This window comes from Hibiscus syriacus, unplaced genomic scaffold (genome assembly GCF_006381635.1).
Source record: "Hibiscus syriacus cultivar Baekdansim isolate YM2019G1 unplaced genomic scaffold, ASM638163v2 tig00111621_pilon, whole genome shotgun sequence".
NCBI lineage: Eukaryota > Viridiplantae > Streptophyta > Magnoliopsida > Malvales > Malvaceae > Hibiscus > Hibiscus syriacus.
In genome coordinates, this window is record NW_024063138.1 from 724,268 (window position 1) to 746,872 (window position 22,605).

Sequence of the window (22,605 nt, forward strand, 5' to 3'; positions counted from 1 at the left end):
AAAGTTACAAAATAGTTACTCAAATATTCATATGTTTCAAACTCGTCATTCTTAGTTAAAAAAATTGATGGTCGTTTGAATTGGACGTTAACCTACTGACTGGAATATAATAAAATTATATTTTGATGATGACTACTGACACCGCCGTTACTTTCTAGCAATGGATCGATGACATAATGTTTTAAGCATTAGCTCGACGACAGAATATAAACCGAGAATCGATCCATAAAATATAACTCAAATAATTCTAAGATCAAATTTTATCATACTCTAATCAAACATATTAACATATAGATCAAACCTTAATCATTTGTTGAGTAAAAATATTCATCTAATCCTTTTATTTCAAAATAAAAATGGAAGGTTAAAGTGGTCTAAAAGAGTAGAAGTCAAAATAATTTATTAATCAAAGCGTTAAAATACATTTTTATTGGATACCACCCAACACCTAAGAAAAAAAAAGACGAGGACATTTTGGTAATTGGGGTGGAATTTCTTGTCCGGAGAAGTAAAACAAGAACCAAGACTTTAAGTAGCAGCAAAATGGTTGTAGTGTGCAAATTTGGAGAACTCTCCCCAAGAAGTCCGTTACATAGTTAAACGCTTCTCAAATCTGATTTCTCTAGTCTTCGATTATGGCTTTTCAAGGGAAGAAACTCATCAACAATCCCAATGGTATTAATACTATTTCCTCTTTCGCCTCATACTTTCTGGGTTTTGTTTTCCGACCAAAAACCCACAATATTAATTTATTTATCTTTTCATTCACTTGTCTTCCTTTTTTTTATCTCTTTATTCTTCTTTTTTAAAGTTAAGGATGGTATTGTCTGGCATGTGCTCATTTCATGTTTATTTGTGCTCGTATTGGGAAAGTTTTGGATTTTTTTTATTGTTTTTGTGCTTTGCCCTCTAATTAGCGGTTAGACAATGGTTGATATATGTAATTTCTGTATTTTGTTTTGATAGTAGTTATTGGTTGTTTTTGTACTTACCTTCATTTGATCTGACTAAATGAAGCAAGGCTATTGCTAAAGTAGGGGAAACAAAGAAGTCACCGTTTCGTTTCCTAGGTTTTATGCATCGATTGCACTGTGTTAGGGCCAAAATCAAGATTTATTTACTCTTGTTTCTTAAATGCATTACTTTACTATGCTCTTTTTCACCATCGAATTCCCGGTTCTAGTTTTATGCTTTATAAAAAACTATTTTGAAGTTCTCTTGTTATGGTGGTGGCAGATGTGGTGACTGAATTCATTGAGGGTCTTGTGGAAACATATCCAGAACTCCAGTACTTAGATGGTTTCCCGGAGGTGATTTTGTTTTCTGCTTTGCTTATTTTTCAGTTGTGAATTAGACTTCACAAAAAACAAATTGGTAACTTGTTCGTTTGCAGGTGAAAGTTGTTATTCGTGCTGATGCATCAGGCACAACATATGACAAGGTTGCAGTCATATCAGGTTCAAACCCTGCAAAGCTGCTAACACTTGATATCTGTATTTGTCTGCTCAAAATTGAGATTCTATACTTTGTTACCTTTACATTCATTTTAGCTATGATGAATTCGAGACAGCTTTTAAAGCTTAAGTGACCTTTTGGCTTTTGTGTTTCTACTGATTTTTACAACCAATTAGTTTGATATGCCCTTTGTTAGGCAATTTTGGGGGTCAAAGTTGTTTCCCTTAGCATGTATGCTCAAAATGTTTCTCTCTGATCTTAACAAAATTTTAGTAATTACTTTGACTTTCCAGGACCCATTATAGATTAGTTACTGTGCATCATTGGACATAAACTTTGGGTGCATGCATGTTTCTTTCTTTTTTTTACTAGTCTCGACAGTTTTTTGAAATTTGTTTTCTCCCATTTCGTCACTCATGTTTTACATTTATGGTTTTTGTTTATGTCAATGGGTCTTTCTGTCTGAACATGTTACATCTTGTTTACTTATAGGTTGTATTTAGAAAGACAATAATTAAAATAGAAAGAAAAAAAAGTATATTGAGTTTTTTGCCTCAGGAAATGGTGGTCATGACAAGTGATATTGGGCATATAAAATTGGAACAATTATTGGCTAATTTTATTTGATATAATTTGAAACATAGGAGGGGGAAGTGGGCATGAACCTGCACATGCTGGATATGTGGGAGAAGGGATGCTGACAGCTGCCATTTGTGGAGATGTTTTTGCTTCTCCTTCAGTTGATTCAATTTTAGCAGTATGCTTTCTATTCCCCCCTCTTTTTGATGGTTTAGGGGGAGATGTACTTTCCTGGTTTTTATCATTAACGTCTTCCTGTTTGTGACTGACATTATTTCATCAGGGCATTCGAGCTGTTACTGGTCCTATGGGATGCCTTCTGATAGTGAAGGTATTTATTTTCCTAATTAATGAAGTTATAGGTTTATATGATATTGATTATTCTGTTGGGGTATTTACTGCTATCATGATGTGTGCTTTAATTTTTTTCCTGCTTTAGAAGATATCTTCTTTTATTGTCCTCAACCCCACCAACCCAGCCTAAATAAGAAGGCGAACAGGGTGTGGGAATGGGGATGGTGCTGATTGGAAGAGGTAAGTAAAATGAAAAACCTTTGTAGACTCGCTAATATAAAGGTTAAGATCATGTTTAAGAATGGTGTATATTACTGGTAATATTTCTTTGCTCTAATTCATGGTATAATCTGGATGTGGACAGAATTATACTGGTGACCGTTTGAATTTCGGGTTGGCTGCTGAGCAAGCAAGGTCTGAAGGTTATAAAATAGAAGTATGTGTTCAAGCTATAATTTTTTTTAAAAGGGACATTTTATTTCTTTGAATGTCCAAAACAGTATGAGTGAGAAGAAAATTAATAGATTGACACAATTCCTTCCCTTTGCAGACTGTAATTGTTGGAGATGATTGTGCATTACCTCCACCTCGAGGCATTTCTGGACGAAGAGGTTTGGCAGGAACTATTCTTGTTCATAAGGTTCTCTCTCTTCTGCTGTTTGACAGAAGTTAAACTGTACTCTATATTTAGCAAAGTGCCTTTTTTGTCCTCTTACAAATCTTATTTGCACTGAAATTTTTGCAATTGTTCCTCTTCCCACTTATCGAATGCAGGTTGCTGGAGCTGCAGCTGCAGCTGGCCTTTCTCTTGCTGATGTTGCTTCTGAGGCACAACGTGCATCTGAGATGGTTGGAACCATGGGCGTCGCATTATCTGTTTGCACGCTGCCTGGTCAGGTTACTTCTGATCGCTTGGGCCCAGGAAAGATGGAACTTGGTCTGGGAATTGTGAGTTACTTTATACTTGTATTTCTGCAGAACCTAGTGGAATTAGTTCTCTTTTTTACTTTATTGTTCGATCACTTTAAGACATTAGCTCTATACTCTTGGCCTATGACTGAAGTCTGACACTATGCTTCTCTTTGTTATCTAATTTGTTTTCTACTTCAAAGCTTATGTTGAGCTAAGATTTGTTGTTCTTTCAGCATGGGGAACCTGGTGCTGCTGTGGCAGACCTCCAGCCTGTGGATGTGGTGGTTTCTCATGTTCTTAATCAAATATTGTCATTGGTATGTTCCCCTTGGGGAGCACCAGCTTATCCTTTTTATCCCCTTGCCATCTTTCATTACCTTTATGGAAAACATAATTTATGCTATGTGCATCACATTCAACTAATGCTTGTGGTATCTGATATTTACTGTTTTCTATTGCAAGGAAAATAGCCTTGCATTTTTCTCCAAGATTTTGATGTGATACTTTTAAATCTTATTTGGCTTTCTTTATCTCTCTCTCTCATAGATGAAGGTACAGACATATGCCTGATATCACTAGAAACTATTGAATTTTTATTTTGGATTGAATTGATACGTGTGTGTGTGTATTTCTATTTGGTCTTAATGAGCCTTTCCCTTTCCAATTTGGCTCAATTAAGTCGCAATTATTCGTGATACAGGGCTTGCTGCTCAATCATGTTAATGTGGTAATATAAATATGGCATAGATCACTATAGAAGACTGTTAAAGAACTACTCATGACAATTTCTTCCTAATTGAATGATGTAAATTGTGATGTATATTCTATATTAAACATACGATAAAAACCTTATTACAAATTTAATATCAGTAGAAATTATTTAAGTTTTATTTTGGGTTGAATTAATATGAGTGTGTGTAGTTCTATTTGTTCTTGTTGAGCTTTTCCCTTTTCAATTTAGATCAATTAAGTCCAATTATTCGTGATACAAGGCTTGCTGCTCAATCATGTTGATGTTGTAAGTTAAATACGGCATAGATCACCATAGAAGACTGTTAAAGAACTACTCGTGATAATTTCTTCGTAATTGAATGATGTAAATTGCGATCCTATATTAAAAATACAATAAAAAGCTTATTATAAATTGAAAAGAAATAAAAATCCCAGATTTCTCTCTCTGGCCTGATTCTATTATTCTCTTCAGTCTTCACCGGCAATACTTAGATTCCGAAGGCTATTCAATTTGGGGATTACATTAGGTTCAAAATGTTGTAATGCGCTGCCTTATGTGGGCCATTCGGCCATATCTCATATAGTTTGAAGAAAACCATGTATCTTCTCAAGAGTCAAAGCTGTTGCTATTATTATTTATTATTTAAGGTTGGTTTCTGTGGCACGTCATCTTTTTACCTTTTCTATTGTGGTTGGCGATACAAAGGGCATCCTTGACTTTGATAAATGAAGCTTAGCAGATCAGGATATTGCCATTAATGTTTGATCTTCCATGAACACAATCACCCGCTGTGTGTAGCTCTTTTCTGTTTTACTCATTGCATCAACCTAGCTCTGCTACCTCTTTTTCCCTCTTCAATATATTATTTCATCTCACAACTTTATCATCTAGATACATTAAATTTTATTTATGTAATCTTTCAGGAGACAAACTATGTTCCAATTACACGAGGCAATAGAGTGGTGCTTATGATTAATGGGTATGTATGTATATTAAATTTATTTTCTGCTGTTGATTTTTTTCTCTGCTTTTGTTTTGAGGGCCAGAGGGTGTTTTCTAATCAGTTAGGTTTTGGGGCTTGAAATCTGAGTCCAGTCTGGTTCTGATATTTCAATTTCTACCTTTGACTAGGAAATAGACTAGAGTTTCATAGAAAATAACTATATTCCTTGGCGTTGATGGAAAGAAGAGACTAAGGGTGCGTTTGGTTCACGGAATGTAAGATTACCAGTGGAAATAAAAGATTACCAGGGAATAGGATTACTGGGAATGTTGTATTTTGTGTTTGGTTGGTTTAGCAGGAATGTAAGATTACCGTGTTTGGTTAAAAGAATAAAAGATTATTGGAATGTATATTTGACCAATTTGTCTTTATTATATATTTGTATAATATTACAAATTGTAAAATATTTATATATTTTCTTTAAAAAATTAAATTCATAATATTTATATAATTTTTTTACAAAATTAAAAATATAAAAAATGTTTAATGAAAGGGTAAAAAAAATTTAACCCCTGAATTTTAAATAAAATTTTAATTATTGATTTTTTTTTTGTAAATTTAAAATAATTTAAGGATAAATTTGTAATTTAACCTTCGTAGAATTTTTATTATTCAATGACAGAAGAATGATATTTTTGAAAAAAAATCAAAATTTAAGGGCATTTTAGTCCAAAATACCGGTAATGTTACAATACCTAAGGGAAGGGAGGTAATGACATTCCTGGTAATATACTCCAAAAAATCTACTATTGGTAATAAAACATTACCGGGAATGAGATTCCCGGCCAACCAAACATGGGGATGTGGGATTCCCATCCCATGGGAATCTCACAATACTAAAACCAAACACCCCCTAAGAGGTAGAGGGAAAAGATGAGGATGGAGGAGTATGGAGTTAAGCTAGAAATAATAAATTCAGTCATAACATGTTCACAGTATATGTTGTGGATGCAAGTATGTTTTGGCCTTTAGCCTGGTAGGAGTTGCTTGGGCAATTTTCTAACCTTATATTTGGGGTTTGTTTGTTTTATTGGAAACAGTTTCTGGAAATTGTTTACAGCATTTATATGTTTTTATTTTCTAAAAAATTGTTTGGTTAATGGAAAATGAACTTCATAGCAATGGAAAATTAAAATTTTTGTAGGAAAATTTTGAAAGCTGAAGAAAATAAAAAATATTAATCTTCTAAATCTAGGGATCAATCAATCCCTTCTAAGCAAAACACTGAAGGACTGATCCCTAAGAATGGAAGCTAAAGACAAAAAAGAAGGTAGGGATCAATCCTTTCTATATCAATCCAGTTTTTTTCAGATACAGCTAAACAATGAAAATATTTGACACACAATCTTCTCAACAAATAAAATATAAACTTTTTCTAGAAATAAGTTCATTTCTTTCAGAAATCATTTTCCAAAATCCGTTTTCCGCGAAACAAATGGATCCTTATCACATTTTATCCTAGAATGGATGTTAGGTCAGAAGTATTAAAATAACTGAATATATGAACTGTTAGATTAGTTACAAGCTAGAAATGGGTATGGCATGATACAGACAGAACACTAAAGAATACTCTTCTTGTGTATTTCTTATCGTAAAACAGTTTTTGCCATGATGCAATATTGATTTGTTTATTTTATTTTGGAAATGGTCTTTATTATTTGGTCAAAATGCAGTTAGTTTTGGCTCTAATGACCTAAAGCCATTACCTTTTTGCTTGATTTTAATTTCAGTGGTGGGAAATGCTATCAAAGCTTGCAGACTGAAATATCTAATTGAACCAAATTTTACCTCAGAATATATTGTCGTTATCTATTTGGCATATAAAGACATATAGAGCCAAAATATAAATACCTTCAGACAATATCTTCGTCATTTTGTCCAGCACTGTTGCTTCAGTTCCTATCAGTATCTCTCTCTCTGCTTTCTCCCAGTTTTTGTTCATGTTGCCAATTTCCCTTGATATCCTTTAGAGATTCATCAATTTCTTGTAATCATTGAAGTTTTAGATTGTAGTAGCTGATAATGGTGGATGATCAATGTTGTGGACTGGTGAGTTTACTTTTATAATCATTAGGAATACTATGTCCTCACCATGTATTTCCCAGACCCCTACCATGTAGGGAGTCCAAATATATTTAATTTTCTACTGTGATTTTTCATGTATAACATGTATCTGGCCATGTTGTAGGCGTGTCTTTGTTGGACATGGCAATGTAAGGGGGCTTGCCTTGTTTTGTTTTATGGATTGGAAGAATACATTGGTATTTTATTTTATTTATTTTGAGAAGTGCACATTTGTTTTGAGTCAGATATAGATCCCTGGTTTTCCTAATCCCAGTAGGACTAGCTTTCTTAATCCAATTAGGACTTTAAGAAATACTGAAGATTATAAATTGAAAACTAATGAGCTTAAAATAAAACCCAGTAGGATGAGGAGAATCTGAACTAAGATCCAAGGCATCATATACTAGAAATTTTAACAATATTCTAACCTCCCCCCCCCCCCCCGAGGCCCCTTCTCTCTATCTCTAAATTAGCCTAGTTAACATATAATAGCTTGAATAGCTAAAAATTACTGAATATTTTAAATTTACCCCTTATAGTATTAGTACGACAAAGTAACAAAGAATAACCAAACTAGTTTAATTCCATTCAAAAGGTGGTGAGATGCGAGACTAAGTATATTATGACATCGTGTGATGGATTAACTCTCTCTCTAAACTTACTGTTTAGTCATTATTTGATCCAAATTATTCATGTAGATGTGCCAACATTGCTTTAGAAATGTCAAATAATTCACACGGTTAAAATCTATTAGTGCAGACTGTATTCTTGTGAGTTTTACACGGGTTGTTAAGTATATACAGACTTATCCAAATTGACGTTGCTCCTATTCTTTGATTTAATGTTCTTTTTGACTTTTTAAATAATTTGCATTAACAGTGACTGAGATTTTCCCTTTTTTAAGTAAAGACTCAATTGTGACTGTCACAATGTTGTAGTTAATACTTCGCAGCATATCATGTACTTAATGTGCTTTCTTGTCAGCTAGTTCTTAGAACTTCTAAGCTTCTAAAATCTCCGCTTTGGATAGGCTGAAAAATGTTAAACTTTCTGACTCTTTGGATGATTGTTTGCTGTGGATTGGGCCGGATGTGGGGTTGTTTTCTGTTAAAGCATGCAGAAAAGTTCTCTCTAGATTTAATGATGAAACGTTTCAATGGAGCAAATGTGTTTGGTTGGGATTAGTTCCTCCTAGAGTAGAAGTTTTCCTTTGGCAATTGTCTCACCAAAAAGTTGCGGTTAGAGTTGAATTGTTGAGAAGAGGGGTTCCTTTAGGGGATAACATTCTATGCCCTCTATGTAATCAAGGGAATGAATCAATCCAGCATCTCTTTATTTCATGTCAAGTTACGTGGGAACTGTGGAATAAGGTTATAGGGTACTGGGGTATTCGGCTTGCTCTTCCGCAAGACCCTCCATCTCTGCTCAGTTCCTGGGCTGATATGAATCCTAAATTTGCTATGTGGAAGTTTATTCCGGGGGTTGTTTTTTGGTCAATCTAGAAGATGAGAAATGAGATAATCTTTGAAAAGAAAGAGTTGGATAGATTATCATTGTTTTTCACGGTTCGGTTAAGGTTAGCCAAATGGTATATAGCAAAGTATCCCCTAATCCCTATTCAGGTGGATTCTTTAATTGTTGATCCTTCTATGGTGGATAAACTAACAGTGTTCAATGTCCTGAACAGAGTGGGGAATTGCTGGAGTCCCCCTCCAGTGGATTTTTTTAAGATGAATGTGGATGGGGCTGTTAGTTCGGTTGGAATGAATGTTGGAATAGGGGGTATTCTTAGAGATTGGAATCGGACTACACTTATCTCTTTTTTTTGAAACTGTCGGTCCTACTTATTATTGAAAGTGATTCAAAGATAGCAGTGAATTGGATAAAAGATCAGCTATAGCCCCTGCTTTTCTGTCAAATTATGTCAAGGAAATTGCTTTTACTGTTTCTACTAAACAGGTTATTGTTAGGTGGATTCCTAGAGGGTGTAACTATGAGGCTGATAAGCTAGCAAAGGAAGGAATTGGGTGATTAATATCGTTGTTTTGGTTTGTTTGTAAGTCTTACAGGAAAGGTCCTATAGGAGTGTTTTATGTATTATGTACTGTGCAAGATTGGTTTTAAGTTTTATGTAATTGGTTTATTATCTATAAATTGATGCACTCTTTTCCTCCTTCCACTAGTTGGTTCTAGCCTTAGGGCAGAGAACTACTAAGAGGGAGGTTTTTAATGAGGCATCCTATTCCTATCAAAAAAAAAAATTATTATTTTAGAAGCTTTTGAGTTAATAAATTAGGTTATTTAAAAAAGCTCAGAGCTGAACTCAATTATTATTAATAAGTCAATTTAGGCTCATTTGTTTAGCAAATTGGTTTCAAATTTGGTAAGAACTTAAACAAAGAGCTCAATCACCAAAGTTCACGCTTAATAAAAGCTTGAGCTTGATGAATGCTTGGTTATATTCCTAATTTAGGTCATTTTGCCGCATTCATTCACCGCTTTGTGTTAATATTCTGTGTTATTTTTGTCCTAGTCTATTCAATTTTTTTTATTTTGCTGTTGTTACTATAATGATAAAGATCTATTGACTTGCAGCTTAGGTGCCACTCCTGTGATGGAACTTATGATTGCTGCTGGAAAGACTGTCCCTAAGCTGCAGCTTGAATTTGGACTAGCTGTTGAAAGAGTGTATACAGGGTCATTTATGACCTCTCTTGATATGGCAGGTTAGTTTTTGATATAAGATAATTCTCTTTTTGTTGCAACTAGCAAGTATTGCTCATTATCAGTACAATGTTTCTTTCAGGATTTTCGATCTCTATAATGAAGGCAGATCAAAATCTGTTGCAACGGCTGGATGCTCCCACAAAGGCTCCTCATTGGCCTGTTGGTTCTTCTGGTCTGTCAATTTGTTAGAGTAGTGATACTTGTTTATTTTTCCTCTTTTCACTTGTCTATAAGATGCTTTAGGAAGAAATGTGTGGAATTTAACATCATATATTGCATCGCACATTAATGATCTAAATTGAACTATTATGAAGAATATAATCTCAACATTAAATATAATGATTAGAACAGTTAACCATTTTATATTGAAAATTTAAAATTAAGTTCCCTGTTTTCTTTTAGGTAATCGCCCACCTGGCAAGATTCCTGTTCCGTTGCCACCATCTCGTTCAACAAAGAGTGAGGAGGTAAGTTCCTGGAATTAATTACTTTAAAAGACTATTAGGAATGGATCTGTCATTTGTTATAAAAGTTTAACCTAATTAAATGTTACATTTAAAGTAAATCAAAATCTCATTCATGCAGAATGTAGATAGTAGGTTTTAGTTGCTGTCACTGGATTTTGATTTGTCGATGTTACAATTGATAGATATAGATGATGGCTAATCAATTGCACAATATTGTACTTGCCAGACAGGTTACGAAAATATTTTAGCAGCACTGCTATCAATAGAAGAGTATGTAATGACATCATATTTAAGCACTTGTGCAAAAAATAATGTAAAGTTTAATTACTGATTTTTGTCTTCTGTTGATGAATACAAATTGGTCAGAGGTGCCTTGTTCTCATTGTCCCTGAATAACAAAAAGTAATATGGGTTACATAAATTGTCTAAGTAAAAGCTCATATGGTCAAATAAATTGTCCAAGTAATGTGAATAGTAGGCAGGGGTTGTTAATATTGTTAAATGAGTTTTTTTGGTACATGAAATTATTCATGCCTTGTTGGGTATGAGAAAAAGATAGTTGTTGTTGACCGTCATCTTACTTCATTAATGTTTGTCCTGGTAGTCATTAAGTCGGCCACTGCAGCTTAGTGAACAGGGCCGCATTCTTGAAGTGGCTATTGAAGCAGCAGTAAATTCAGTAATCGATATGAGGGATAGTTTGAATGACTGGGATAGCAAAGTTGGTGATGGTGACTGTGGGTCAACAGTAAGTTGTGTACTCGAACCGTCTTAATTATCATTTTGACTTTTGGTTCGCAGTTTATTGTACTTATACATGATTAACTTGCTTTTGCAGATGTACAGAGGTGCAACAGCAATCCTTGATGATATGAAAAAATAGTATGCACTTTGTCCATTATTTTTATGTTTTCTTTTGTAACACAGCTAGGGAAATTCTCCTAGCATAGTAGCTTTGGCAATCCCATGCCAGATTATCAAGGCATTTACTTATGCAAGCTGTTTGCTACCATAGTAATTGGTTTTATGTTTGCTAGGTACCTCTAGCTTTTTGATGAAGTGTCGTTGGTTTTGATGAGTCATTATCTTTAGACATGTAGGAAGGGGTATATTTATCTTATTTATATTGCTTTCCTGTAGTACCGAGTATAATATATTATTTTAAGACTCATCTTCCGATGTGGGGTTTGCCAAGGCCTGCATATAGATATTTTTCTTGTTCATAGAGCTCTACTTGATTTCACTTTATTATACACTTTGTATTGGTGTCATTGCAATTGCAAGAAGAATGCCCATAATTTTGGAAAGGATATTTCTGATAGGAGATGTTTTAATGTATAAAACTGTTCTAGTCAAACATGTCACTGGGGTTTGGAGCATGTAACGTTATATCTTTGTTTGTTAGCTCAGGTGTAATTCGTTTTTCCTCCAGTATCATTTCTGCATTGATTTGCTAGTGTAATGTATTGATTGATAGCTGTCAGCTTTAGTTCTGTGATTTTAAAATTTTTATATGAAACAACCCCCCCCCGGTGATATTATCATTGCAATATATATTTTCCTTGTATATTTGAATCTTACTTGATGAATCATCTTCATCTGTCCCAGTTATCCTCTGAATGATGCTGCAGAAACAGTGAATGAAATTGGGTCGTCTGTGAGTAGAGCTATGGGAGGAACAAGTGGAGTCTTGTAATTTATTTGCCTGTTATCTGATTGATTTATACTTTCAGATATAACTAGGAATATAAAACACTTGACATTTCTCTTTGAACAGATATAATATATTTTGTAAGGCAGCATATGCAAAGTTGAAAGCTAACCCAGATTCAGCTGTCACGGCAAAGCAATGTGAGATGATGCTCTTCATCTGAAACAAATTTTCATTTGACATAGTCTTACCCGACATTGTATTTCAGGGGCTGAAGCACTTGAAGCTGCCATTGCTGCAGTCAGTAAATATGGTGGGGCTAGTGCTGGTTATCGCACATTATTGGATGCCCTTATTCCTGCATCAGCAGTTCTTAAGGAGGTAAATATAGATCCACTGCCATTTTGCTATTCTTGTTGATGCGGTCCTAGATTTCAGGCTGATATTCTGTTATGCAAGCAGAGATTAAGTGCTGGTGATGATCCTTGTACTGCATTTGTTCTTTCGTCTGAAGCAGCATCAGCGGGAGCTGAATCAACTAAAGACATGGCGGCACAGGTTCTGAATCATCATCTTGCCTTGTCCTTGTTTAGTATCTAGGATTTTGATTTCATCTGTTGATGGGTAGAAAACTTTATTAGAGTAAGCTGATGTTGGGATGTTGCAGGCGGGGAGGTCAAGCTATGTGTCGGCGGCTATACTTGCAACAGTTCCAGATCCAGGTGCGATGGCAGCGGCAGCGTGGTATAGAGCAGCTGCTTTGGCTGTGAAGGCTAAATATGAAAGAGCTTCGTGAATTCATTCTGCCTTTCGGTTACTAATTGGCTTTCCGCTTATGCTTTTAATTTTTTTTGGGGTGCGTCAAGCTGAGAGAGCCAGCTTCATAGGCATACATACATACACAAAATACATGATTGAATTTTAAAACCTTTCCAAAATGTAAACCTAATCTGATATGGACCAGTCCCATTGATCCAATTGTTTAAACAAATTTTGAAATTTTAAATTAAATATGGATCAAATTAAGACCGATCAATAATTATATCAATTTACTGAACTAAATAAAAATTAGGTTCAAATTGATAAAATGGATAAGTAATGAGGGTTAGATGTATAATTTTATCAGTTTGTTAATTGTCATGTCAATTTCTATGTCAAGTGTTGACAATGGGGGACTGAATTGATATTATTGATATAGTTAAGTGGTTTGATTGATGAAATTAAAAGATTAATGGTCGGTTTAAATTTCTTTCATAAGTATATGATGACAAGTATAATTTATCCTAGAAAGTCGTTATTAATAAAATGCTTTCTACAATATACTCTGATTTATATATCGCTACATTTTGTGTTTTTGTTAGAAACAGTCCCAAACTATTAATGTTCTATGTTAGTGTAACCCTCAAGACCTAATATTTTTCAACTCTTGCTTCCAAAAGAAAGTCATTTTAATGTGACAATCATATTATCGTCTTGTTAATTATGTCATCGTTACTTTGAAACAGAATAATATAATTAATGTAAAATTAAAATTCAATATTATAATTAACAACAACAATAAGAACAATAACAAAGACAACAAATGACAGTAAAGACGATAACGCCAGCAACAACAACAACAACAGTAGCAATAGTGACAACAGTAGAGCAACGACAACGATGACAGCAACAACGACGATAGTAGCGATAGCGACGACAGCAATGATGATGATAGCAGCGACAGCGACAACAACGACAGTAGCGACATCAATGACAACGACGACAACAACGATGGTAGCGATAACGACGACAACAACGATGGCAGTGACAACGATGACAGTAACGAAAATAAAGATATCAACATCAGCGACGCCAGCAGGGACAACAATGATAGTGACGACAAGATAACAACAACAATAACAAAAGCAACGACAACGGCGACATCGACGAAAAAGACTGACAATTTATTTTGGGTTGTCAAATTTAGAAATTATATGAAGAATTTTTTTAAGTTGGTGAAAATGAATAATGAGTGTACATTTATGTTTAAAGATGCTAATATTTTAAAAAATATATATATGACACTCCTCATTGTATGCCGGCTCCACTAGTGTATGTAGGGATATGAAACGTTTATTATCAAATTGATGAAAGTATTTGAATATATACTATCTTATATTAACCTCGATTTATAAAAAAAGTAAGGAAAAATTGTAATAATAACAATGTTATATAAAAGGGATATAATGTCAAAATTGACCATCAACATTTGATCTAATAATTATTTCAATCTCTATTCTTTTTTAAAGTACTTTGACCATCAACATTTTATTTTAGATCAAAATGACATCAGATAGAATCATTTTAGATAAATTCACGTAAATTGAATGAAATGCTAATATGTAATTATCACATTTTATCATCTGATTGGTTAAAAATAAGATATCCAAGTACATATTTAAAAGGTTTAAACCCATGAAAAGAAAGAATAAACTTGAACATATAACTAGAGACAGACTCAAAATTTTATGTTGGGGATGAACTTATAAAATTTTAGACTAACTTATAAAATTTTGGAAAGTGAAAATAAATTATCAATAGAAAGTATAAAATTATTTAAAATATATAATAATTTAATTTTTTTTTTACAATAGAACGACTGCCCTCATGTTCATCCCTACACTCCATCAAGACAAGTATTTACTTTTGTTATATTTTGATAAAATATAATACGTATAATATTTAACTGGGGCAGTGGCATAGTTGGCTTATTTCGAAAATTGGGTCGGATAATTTCATCTTTATTGTTATAAGTGACGAATACATAAATTTTTTTATTAGGTGGATCAATATAAATATGATAAAAATTTATTTAACACAATTCATATATAGTTTTAATCTAAAAATATAATAATAAATATTATATTTATAACGAATCTACAAGTATATATCAACTAGGTTAATCTATTTTTTAACATAATTTTTATATATTAATATTTTATTTAAATTATATCTTAATTTTTTTAAAAAAAATTGGGATACGAGGAGGATCACAGTCTAAGTAAGCTCACTTCTAAATACGCTCATATTATTAATTTTTTTGAATTTGTTGGTTTTCTCTTCATTGAATTTAGGGGGAAGGATAGAGAAGAATGCAATAGGGTGGGGCTGATAACGCCACTATGTGTGTTTCCATGAGAGCCATAAATAAAGGCCATGACCATCCATCTCAATAACGCAAAACAAACCCGATCTTCGGAGGAAGTCTTAGGAAAAGAAAGTCCCTACGGTTAGAGATGTATTAGTAGGGTTAGAGATGTATTAGTAGAAAAATGACCAAAGTAAAATCAACATAAAATAGGACATGTATAAGAATCGAAATTTAATGATATTTAGTCTTATTTATTTCTACATATGAGAATAATAATAATTCACTACAAGCGTAAAGATCACGAAGGGTACAAAAATATAATATCACATGTATCCTAAATTTTAGTATCTATATCAAAACTCCAAGTATTCCAAATCACTCTTTCAATATCCTTACAAAACATAGTCTCCAAAAATTGCAAAAAGCACAAAATGATTATATCTCTAAAAAAATAATTATCTCTTATGATTCTAAAAGTTAAGACATACTCTTTTAGTACTCTTCCTTCCTTCCTTTTCTATGTATGAACCCTCTAAATTTAGATATCTTTAATTTTTTACAATACTTCACTAACCATTAATGAAAGGCTACAAGGATATATCACAACGTCATTGAAAATTAGACTCCGACTAGTTTGTGATGTTATCAGTGTAGAAGTTCACATTTGTTCGGATATTAAAACAAATAATTATTTTTAAATTTTAAGTCTTTAATTTTAATTTTAATTTGATTTAAAATACATACCAATGTAATAAATAAATTGAATTTATTTTAAGCTATATTTATTTAAATATTAAATAAGTATTAACTTTTGTTTTCTTTGGATAGATATTATAGCTTTACCGTCTAGCGTTGCAATCACGTCGACCTTTCAAATCCCCTGTCAGCAGTCATATTGGCAAAAACCATCGGTTTCCCACCAGCCTCTGTTGCTCGTGTGCCCTTTGCTGGTCCCCTCATCTTTCCACCTCCCCGATATTAGATGTCGAGGATTATTTCCAAAAGAATCTCCAAAGTTTTAACTTATTCATGGATCGTTCTTTTTGCCTCCCATGACTTTGACATACAATAAAGAATATTTTTAACAATTTCATTGTGACAATATTTTCCATAACTTTTGAGCCCGTTGATAATGATACTGAATCGATTAGATATAACTTTAATGTCTTAACCAAGATTTATTTTGAAATTCTTATAATTGAGTATAAGAATGTCTATTTTGAATTTCTTCACTTGACTAATATCTTCGTGAGTAACATTTAATTTGTCCCAAATCTCATTGGTATTTGAGCAAGAAGAAACCCTAAAATACTCATCCAGGCAAAATGCACAAAAGTGGATGTGTATGACATTTGCATTGAGTTGAACGAGTCTTCGATGTTCATTGCTCCATTTCAAAATTTTCTTTGGCACAAGGTGCTCTCCTTTTATTTAGGGAATATATAATCCATCAATGATAACATCTCAAATTGAGAATCGGTAACTTGAATGAACAACATCATTATATTATTCTAATAAGAGTAATTTACACCATTAAAATAAGGTGGTCTTATAATGAATTGGGAATCTTTAATATAGCGGGAATTGATAGTGGAAGTCATTTTTTGCGGTTTATGAGGAAATTGATAGAGCTCTTTAAAGATTGCCTCAATAGATTGTTAGACCTTTAAATGAGCCAAACTATGATGACAATTGTTAGCTTTTTGATCAATTAAAATATACCAAGAGGGGTGAATTGGACTTTAAAATTTTGTGCGAAAGCAATTTAAAGATAAAAAAAATGCATAATGATTTAGAGCGGTTTAATTTCTAGATCAAGTCTATGTACATTATCTTACCATCCACATTAAAGATTTCTCAAATCCATTAGATTTACATGCCTTTAAGGATAACGTGTAATATTACAAATACCTCAAGGTTTATGCCACAAAACTTGATTACACACCCTCCAAAAGAATAAATACAAACTTAGTAAACAAAAGAAAAATATACAAAGCAAATTATGTTTGCAACAAATAACCTCTCACTCAAATAACACTACAACAATATGAACAATTTAGCTCACAAGTATTTTTACAGATGAATATGAAATAATTAAGTTCTCATAGATTATTTGATGTTGATAATTGCTTTCAATGATGTTCCTTATTGTTATTGAGATGCTTTGTGCTTATTTTTATATATTCTCTATAATTTCTAGTTGTTAAGAGTCGTTGGAGAGACAATAAAGTCGTTACCTATAAAGAAACAACATTTATAGCATAAGGGATCAATTTTTTTAAAACATTTGACCAATTACCATAGAAAGAATAGATCCTTTTATGAAAGGGATCGATTCTTTTATAGGGATTGATCCTTTTAGGATTTCTTAGAAAATGATTAATTATTTTTAAAAGTGGATTGGTCCAATGACTATTGAAATCCAAGGGACCGATCTATTAAACCAAAATTCCTAAGAAACTTGACTTTTAAGTGCAAAAAATGATCGAGTAATTGTTTGAAAAGGTTCATCTAGGTTGGAAAAATTTTAAAACGTCTTTTTCAAGTTAGTTTGACTTTGAATTATTTTTTAAAATTTTAACAAATTCTATTAAATAAAAAATCAAATTTATAATTATTTGTTATATCAAAATATAAGTTCAAAAAGAAAAATTTAGTGACTTTAGTAAAATGGTGAAACTTAGGTGCTAAAGTAATAATAAGGGAAACGTTTAATGACTAAGGATTAATTAGACGATACAATGATTAGTGTGGAGATAAAAAGATGGAGGGGTTGTTGTGGGATTCCACCGTTATCCAAGTTGATGAATAAGATACTTTGGTGGCACATCCGTGTGTTTTAATCCCTGAAAATTTTAAATTAATATATATTTTATATATTTTCATCTTTAAAATTTTAAAAGTAATTCGCCTCTTCTAAAATTTTAGAAATTCGTCCTCTAATATAAGATTTCGTATAGTTTAAATGTTAAAATACGATTGAATCATATATAATATAATACTTTAAATATTCTTACATTGATAATATATATAATATAATCTATTGATTAAGCATCATCGTTAACATTTGGTTGTTGTGGCGGTATGAAGAAAGAAACTAGTTTTAATAGGTTTGTTTATCAGCTCAGCTCCGTCACGCACCCTGAAAACCAAAGAGATATAACTATTTTTGCTCAAACTTGATGAGTGGGAGAGGAGGCGGCGGGTCATTTTGCATGGGATACTCTTCTTAACCTACTAACCAGTTCATTCAACACTTGCATTCCACGCTTCATTTCTTCACACCAATCCCATTTTTCTTTTGTTTTTTTTTTGTTTTAATAATTAGACTCGGTTTAACCATCGTCTCCATGAGGAATTCTGCTTCACATTCTGTAATGATGGAGATAGAGTCTAATAAACCAGCGGGGGATGGTACGGTGGTCGGAGGTTTTACTTCACTGAGTGAAACACTGTGGCGAGAGAAGACCAACACCGAGTTCGTCGGAGACGTATCCGCCAGGCTGACATGGAAGGACCTGACCGTGATGATGTATCTCAGCAACGGGACGACCCAGAAGGCGTTGGAAGGGCTCACCGGTTATGCCGAGCCAGGCACTCTCACCGCCCTCATGGGACCTTCAGGATCCGGGAAGTCAACACTTCTTGATGCGCTCTCCGTTCACTTGGCTGCTAACGCTTTCCTCTCCGGAACCATTCTTCTCAACGGTCGTAAAACAAGCTTTCTTTCGGAACTGCAGCTTATGTGACTCAAGATGATAACTTGATCGGCACACTTACTGTTCGGGAAACGATTTCCTACTCCGCTCGATTCTGTCTCCCTAATAACATGCTTTGGTCCGTGAAACCGGCGCTCGTAGAAAACACGATCATGGAGATGGGGCTGCAAGATTGCGCTGACACCGTCATTGTGAATTGGCATTTTCGTGGGATCAGTGGAGGAGAAAAGAGAAGGGTCAGCATTGCTCTTGAAATTTTGATGAGGCCTAGATTGCTCTTTCTTGATGAGCCAACCAGTGGCCTTTGTCGTAATCGGTTTTTGCCCAGGCATAAATTTTTTAGAAAAAGTGATGTAAATAAATGGTTTTTTAAAATAATTTGGGAGTCGCCATCGACCTTTTGGGTTAGGTAGGTTGAATACCTAAAAATTATCTTTTAAAAGAGTTTTAAGAAAACATCAGTTAAAAGATGAACTGATCTACGTTTATAACCAAAAATTCGTTCTTTTTAATAATAAAAAGGGATTCGTGGTCGGTTACGTTTAGGGAAGGATTAACACCCCTACAATGCTCAAAATTGGTACTTTTTAATTATAAATTGTCTCTATTATTGGAAATTTAAAAATTCAAAGATATATTTAATTCATAATTCTATTATTTCAAATAATTTTAAGAAAATATATTAATATACAAAAATAAGATATTTATTTATTTAGAAATATCAGAAAAAGGGCTTCTAGGTACCTTAAGACAGCTCTTTTCTTTGATATTAATAAATAAAAATAAATATTAAAATTTTAATAATTTAAATAAAACTAAATTATAATTTTTATAATGTTTAATTATTTAAAATACTAGAATAGGACATCGAGTTGTTTTAAGACTGCCCTTTTCTTTGATATTGAAAATAAATAAACATTATTATTTAAAAGAATATATGTATATATTTATATGAATAAGATAATAAAATAATTATGAAAATAATAATTTAAACATATAAAATTAAAATATAAATAATGAGTAAGATAAATAAATTTAAAAATAAGTATAAAAAAACAATAAGACTTATAATTAACATTAGTGACTAAAACATATAAAATTAAAATAATAGGATTAAAATATAAAATATTAAAATTAATGGGCATCATTCAAATTATTTAAAAAAAATTACTAATAGTGTAATAAATATCAATCTGAATTAAAATTAAAATTATAATAATAATAAGGGCTAAATAGAGTATTTTACCTTAAGATACATAACTAAAGTAATTTAACTCAAAATCAAAGATTTGATTTCAACATGAAGCACACAATTAATATTGGAGTTTTCAACATAAAAGCAGGGTAGGTTTTACTTTTCTATCAAAACAAAAAAGTTTTATTTTTATAATAAATAAAACAAAAACATCTTTTTTAGGTTTGAATTAGGGGGTCTTTTAATCAATTACTTGGTTTCAACTATACATCTATTAATACGTGAATTAAGGGGCATATATATATATATTAAATAATGACTAAAATTAAATAAAAATGAAATGAAATATAAAAATTAAAGTATAATAATAGAAATAAAATAAATTTGCAATGAGATAATAATCAAATAAAATAATTAAAATTATAACAATAAATTTAAAAAATAAATAAACTTATGGTAAAAAATACTAATATATCAGTAATTAAAATGTAAAAATACCAAAATTAAAGGCTCTAATTCAAAATATTATGAAATTTATATAATATTAGTGTAATTTAATTTTAATTATTAACCAATGATTAAAATATAAATTATTAAAATCTGAGAGACTAAATCTGTTATTTACCATAAATATATATATTTACTGATAATGATTAAATTATAAATAAAATAAAATTAGAAGACCGAATTTAAAATTACAGAAATTTGATTTAAGTGACTAAAATGAAAGCTTACAAAGCTAAAGGCGTCGTGGAAATGGTTTGGCCATTCCCAAAATTACGGATATACCCCTCCCCCAAAACGGCGTCGTTTAGGGGAGGGTATTTATACCCTTTATGGCCGGCCACAATGGTCATCTCTTCTCATTTTTTCTTTCTTTTCTCGCTTTAGAAGATAGAAAATATTTTCTCTCAACTCTCTCTTCAATTCCCTCACCGGAGGGAAGAGAGTTCCGGCCGACAGCCACGCTTTGGCACCGACCACCACCGCCGGCCACCATGAACGGTGGCCGAAAAATCCCATAATAAACCAAAATAAAATCCTAACCACCCTAAAGCCGAAATCGAAGACCGTTTAGCCTAAAACCCCTTAACCCGGCCTAGATCTAAGCTTGTTACCTTCGGTATTTTGATATTTTCAACGGCGTTGGGAGGCTTCGATGACAGCAATCTCTTCGGTAAATCTTTTTCTCTTTCTTTTTCTTTCTATTTTGTGTATTTTGCGTTGTGGTTGTTGTGTTTTGGCTTGCTTTCGGGTTGTTGTCGTGGTTTTCTCCGTTCTTGCTCGCTGGTCGTTGGTCTCTGTCTCCTCTTTCTGTTTGTTTATCGTTGTTGTGGTCTCTTGTTCTCCGTTGCTCTCTGTCTCTTTTCTTGTTTGCAGGTGAGCCGAGACTTTATAGCTTCGATGAAGCTCTTGTCGGACCGGTCCCAGAGGGGTTTCTCGGTGAGTCACCATAGCTATGGTGGTGACTCACCATAGAGCTCGACGTGGGCGAATGTTATCATGGCAGCAAAACTTATGGAGTCTTCTGTTGGTGGCGTCGTGGCAGCGGCGGCAGCTGGAACATCGTTGTGGCTACAACAGAGGCGACGACGTGGCCCTAGGGTGATGATACCCTAGGGTTTCCTGCTTGGGATCATCTGGACCGTTGGATCATAGCCAGATCCAACGGCTGTGATGTTGGCGGCTAACTGCTGAGATGAGAGAAACCCTAGAGTTTAGGGTTACTGTTGGATCTCTACTTGGGTATAGAATTTGATAACTGGGCCTCCAGATTTGTAAAACGGGCCTCCGGGTCTTGGGCTTGTAATATTTAATAAATAATATATATTATTAATATTAATAATAATAATAATAATAATAATTTTAATAATAATAATAAATTTAAATTTAAAATAAAAAAAATTGATGTCTACATCCTTGATAGGTCATCTTCACATCAATTAATGATTTTGATCTTCAGATTTAGAGTTTATCTTTTGTTACTTTGTTTTGTTATTGATTTTGAGATGCACATGTGCAGTGCTTCTGCATTTTTTGTAACCCAGAATTTACGTGGCCTGTCAAGAGATGGTAGAACTGTAACAGCTTCAGTTCATCAGCCCAGCAGTGAAGTCTTTGGGCTATTTTATCAGTTATATTTGCTTTCCGACGGTAAAACCATTTATTTCGGTCAAGCTTCCGAAGCATACCAGTCAAGCCTTCTCAGCCTTTTCTTTCATTACACATCATTTTCGAATTCGATTATATATGTATGCATGTATGTATGATGTTTCTTGGATTGTAAATGCAGTTCTTCGCGCGAGCCAGATTTCCATGCCCTGCCTTGAGAAATCCATCTGATCATTTTCTTAGATGCATCAATTCAGACTTTGATAGAGTTAAGGCTACTCTAAAAGGATCAATGAAATTAAGGGTATGTATCCACTTCATCACCCCCTGGATCACAGGTTTGGTAGCCAGGAGAAGGATGCAACAAAAGAATGCGACTCTGAATACAATGGTTGCGCCTGACCGTCTCTCGCAGTCTCCTTCGTTGAGAACTTATGTCGCGAACCGAGCAAATGGAACAGCTAGAAGGTAGACTCATGGTGTCCATGGAATGCAAGAAACCGCAATTCCAACTTTTAGTCCCGAGATACAACGGAATCAGTTGTTCACATTTCAACCATATGC

At 33.2% G+C, this 22,605-nt stretch overlaps 1 protein-coding gene and 1 pseudogene across 2 annotated transcripts; both read left to right on the forward strand.

Moving 5' to 3' along the window:
- The first annotated feature begins 567 nt into the window (after positions 1 to 567).
- On the forward strand, positions 568 to 12,915 carry LOC120165904 (putative 3,4-dihydroxy-2-butanone kinase). Of its 2 annotated transcripts, XM_039175336.1 has the most exons (20): positions 568 to 675; positions 1,237 to 1,310; positions 1,394 to 1,457; positions 2,100 to 2,212; positions 2,318 to 2,365; positions 2,693 to 2,764; positions 2,879 to 2,968; positions 3,103 to 3,276; positions 3,474 to 3,557; positions 4,897 to 4,952; positions 9,636 to 9,766; positions 9,847 to 9,939; positions 10,170 to 10,234; positions 10,839 to 10,982; positions 11,073 to 11,116; positions 11,843 to 11,926; positions 12,012 to 12,085; positions 12,154 to 12,266; positions 12,348 to 12,443; positions 12,553 to 12,915. In XM_039175336.1, the coding sequence occupies exons 1-20, from the start codon at positions 636 to 638 to the stop codon at positions 12,679 to 12,681; spliced, it is 1,788 nt and encodes a 595-aa protein (XP_039031267.1). In that variant the 5' UTR covers positions 568 to 635; the 3' UTR covers positions 12,682 to 12,915. The 2 variants fall into 2 exon arrangements, with proteins under 2 accessions (XP_039031267.1, XP_039031268.1); XM_039175337.1 differs by lacking the exons at positions 568 to 675; positions 1,237 to 1,310; positions 1,394 to 1,457 and having other exon boundaries at positions 2,293 to 2,365.
- On the forward strand, positions 3,295 to 22,026 carry LOC120165906 (annotated as a pseudogene).
- The last annotated feature ends 579 nt before the right edge of the window (positions 22,027 to 22,605 follow it).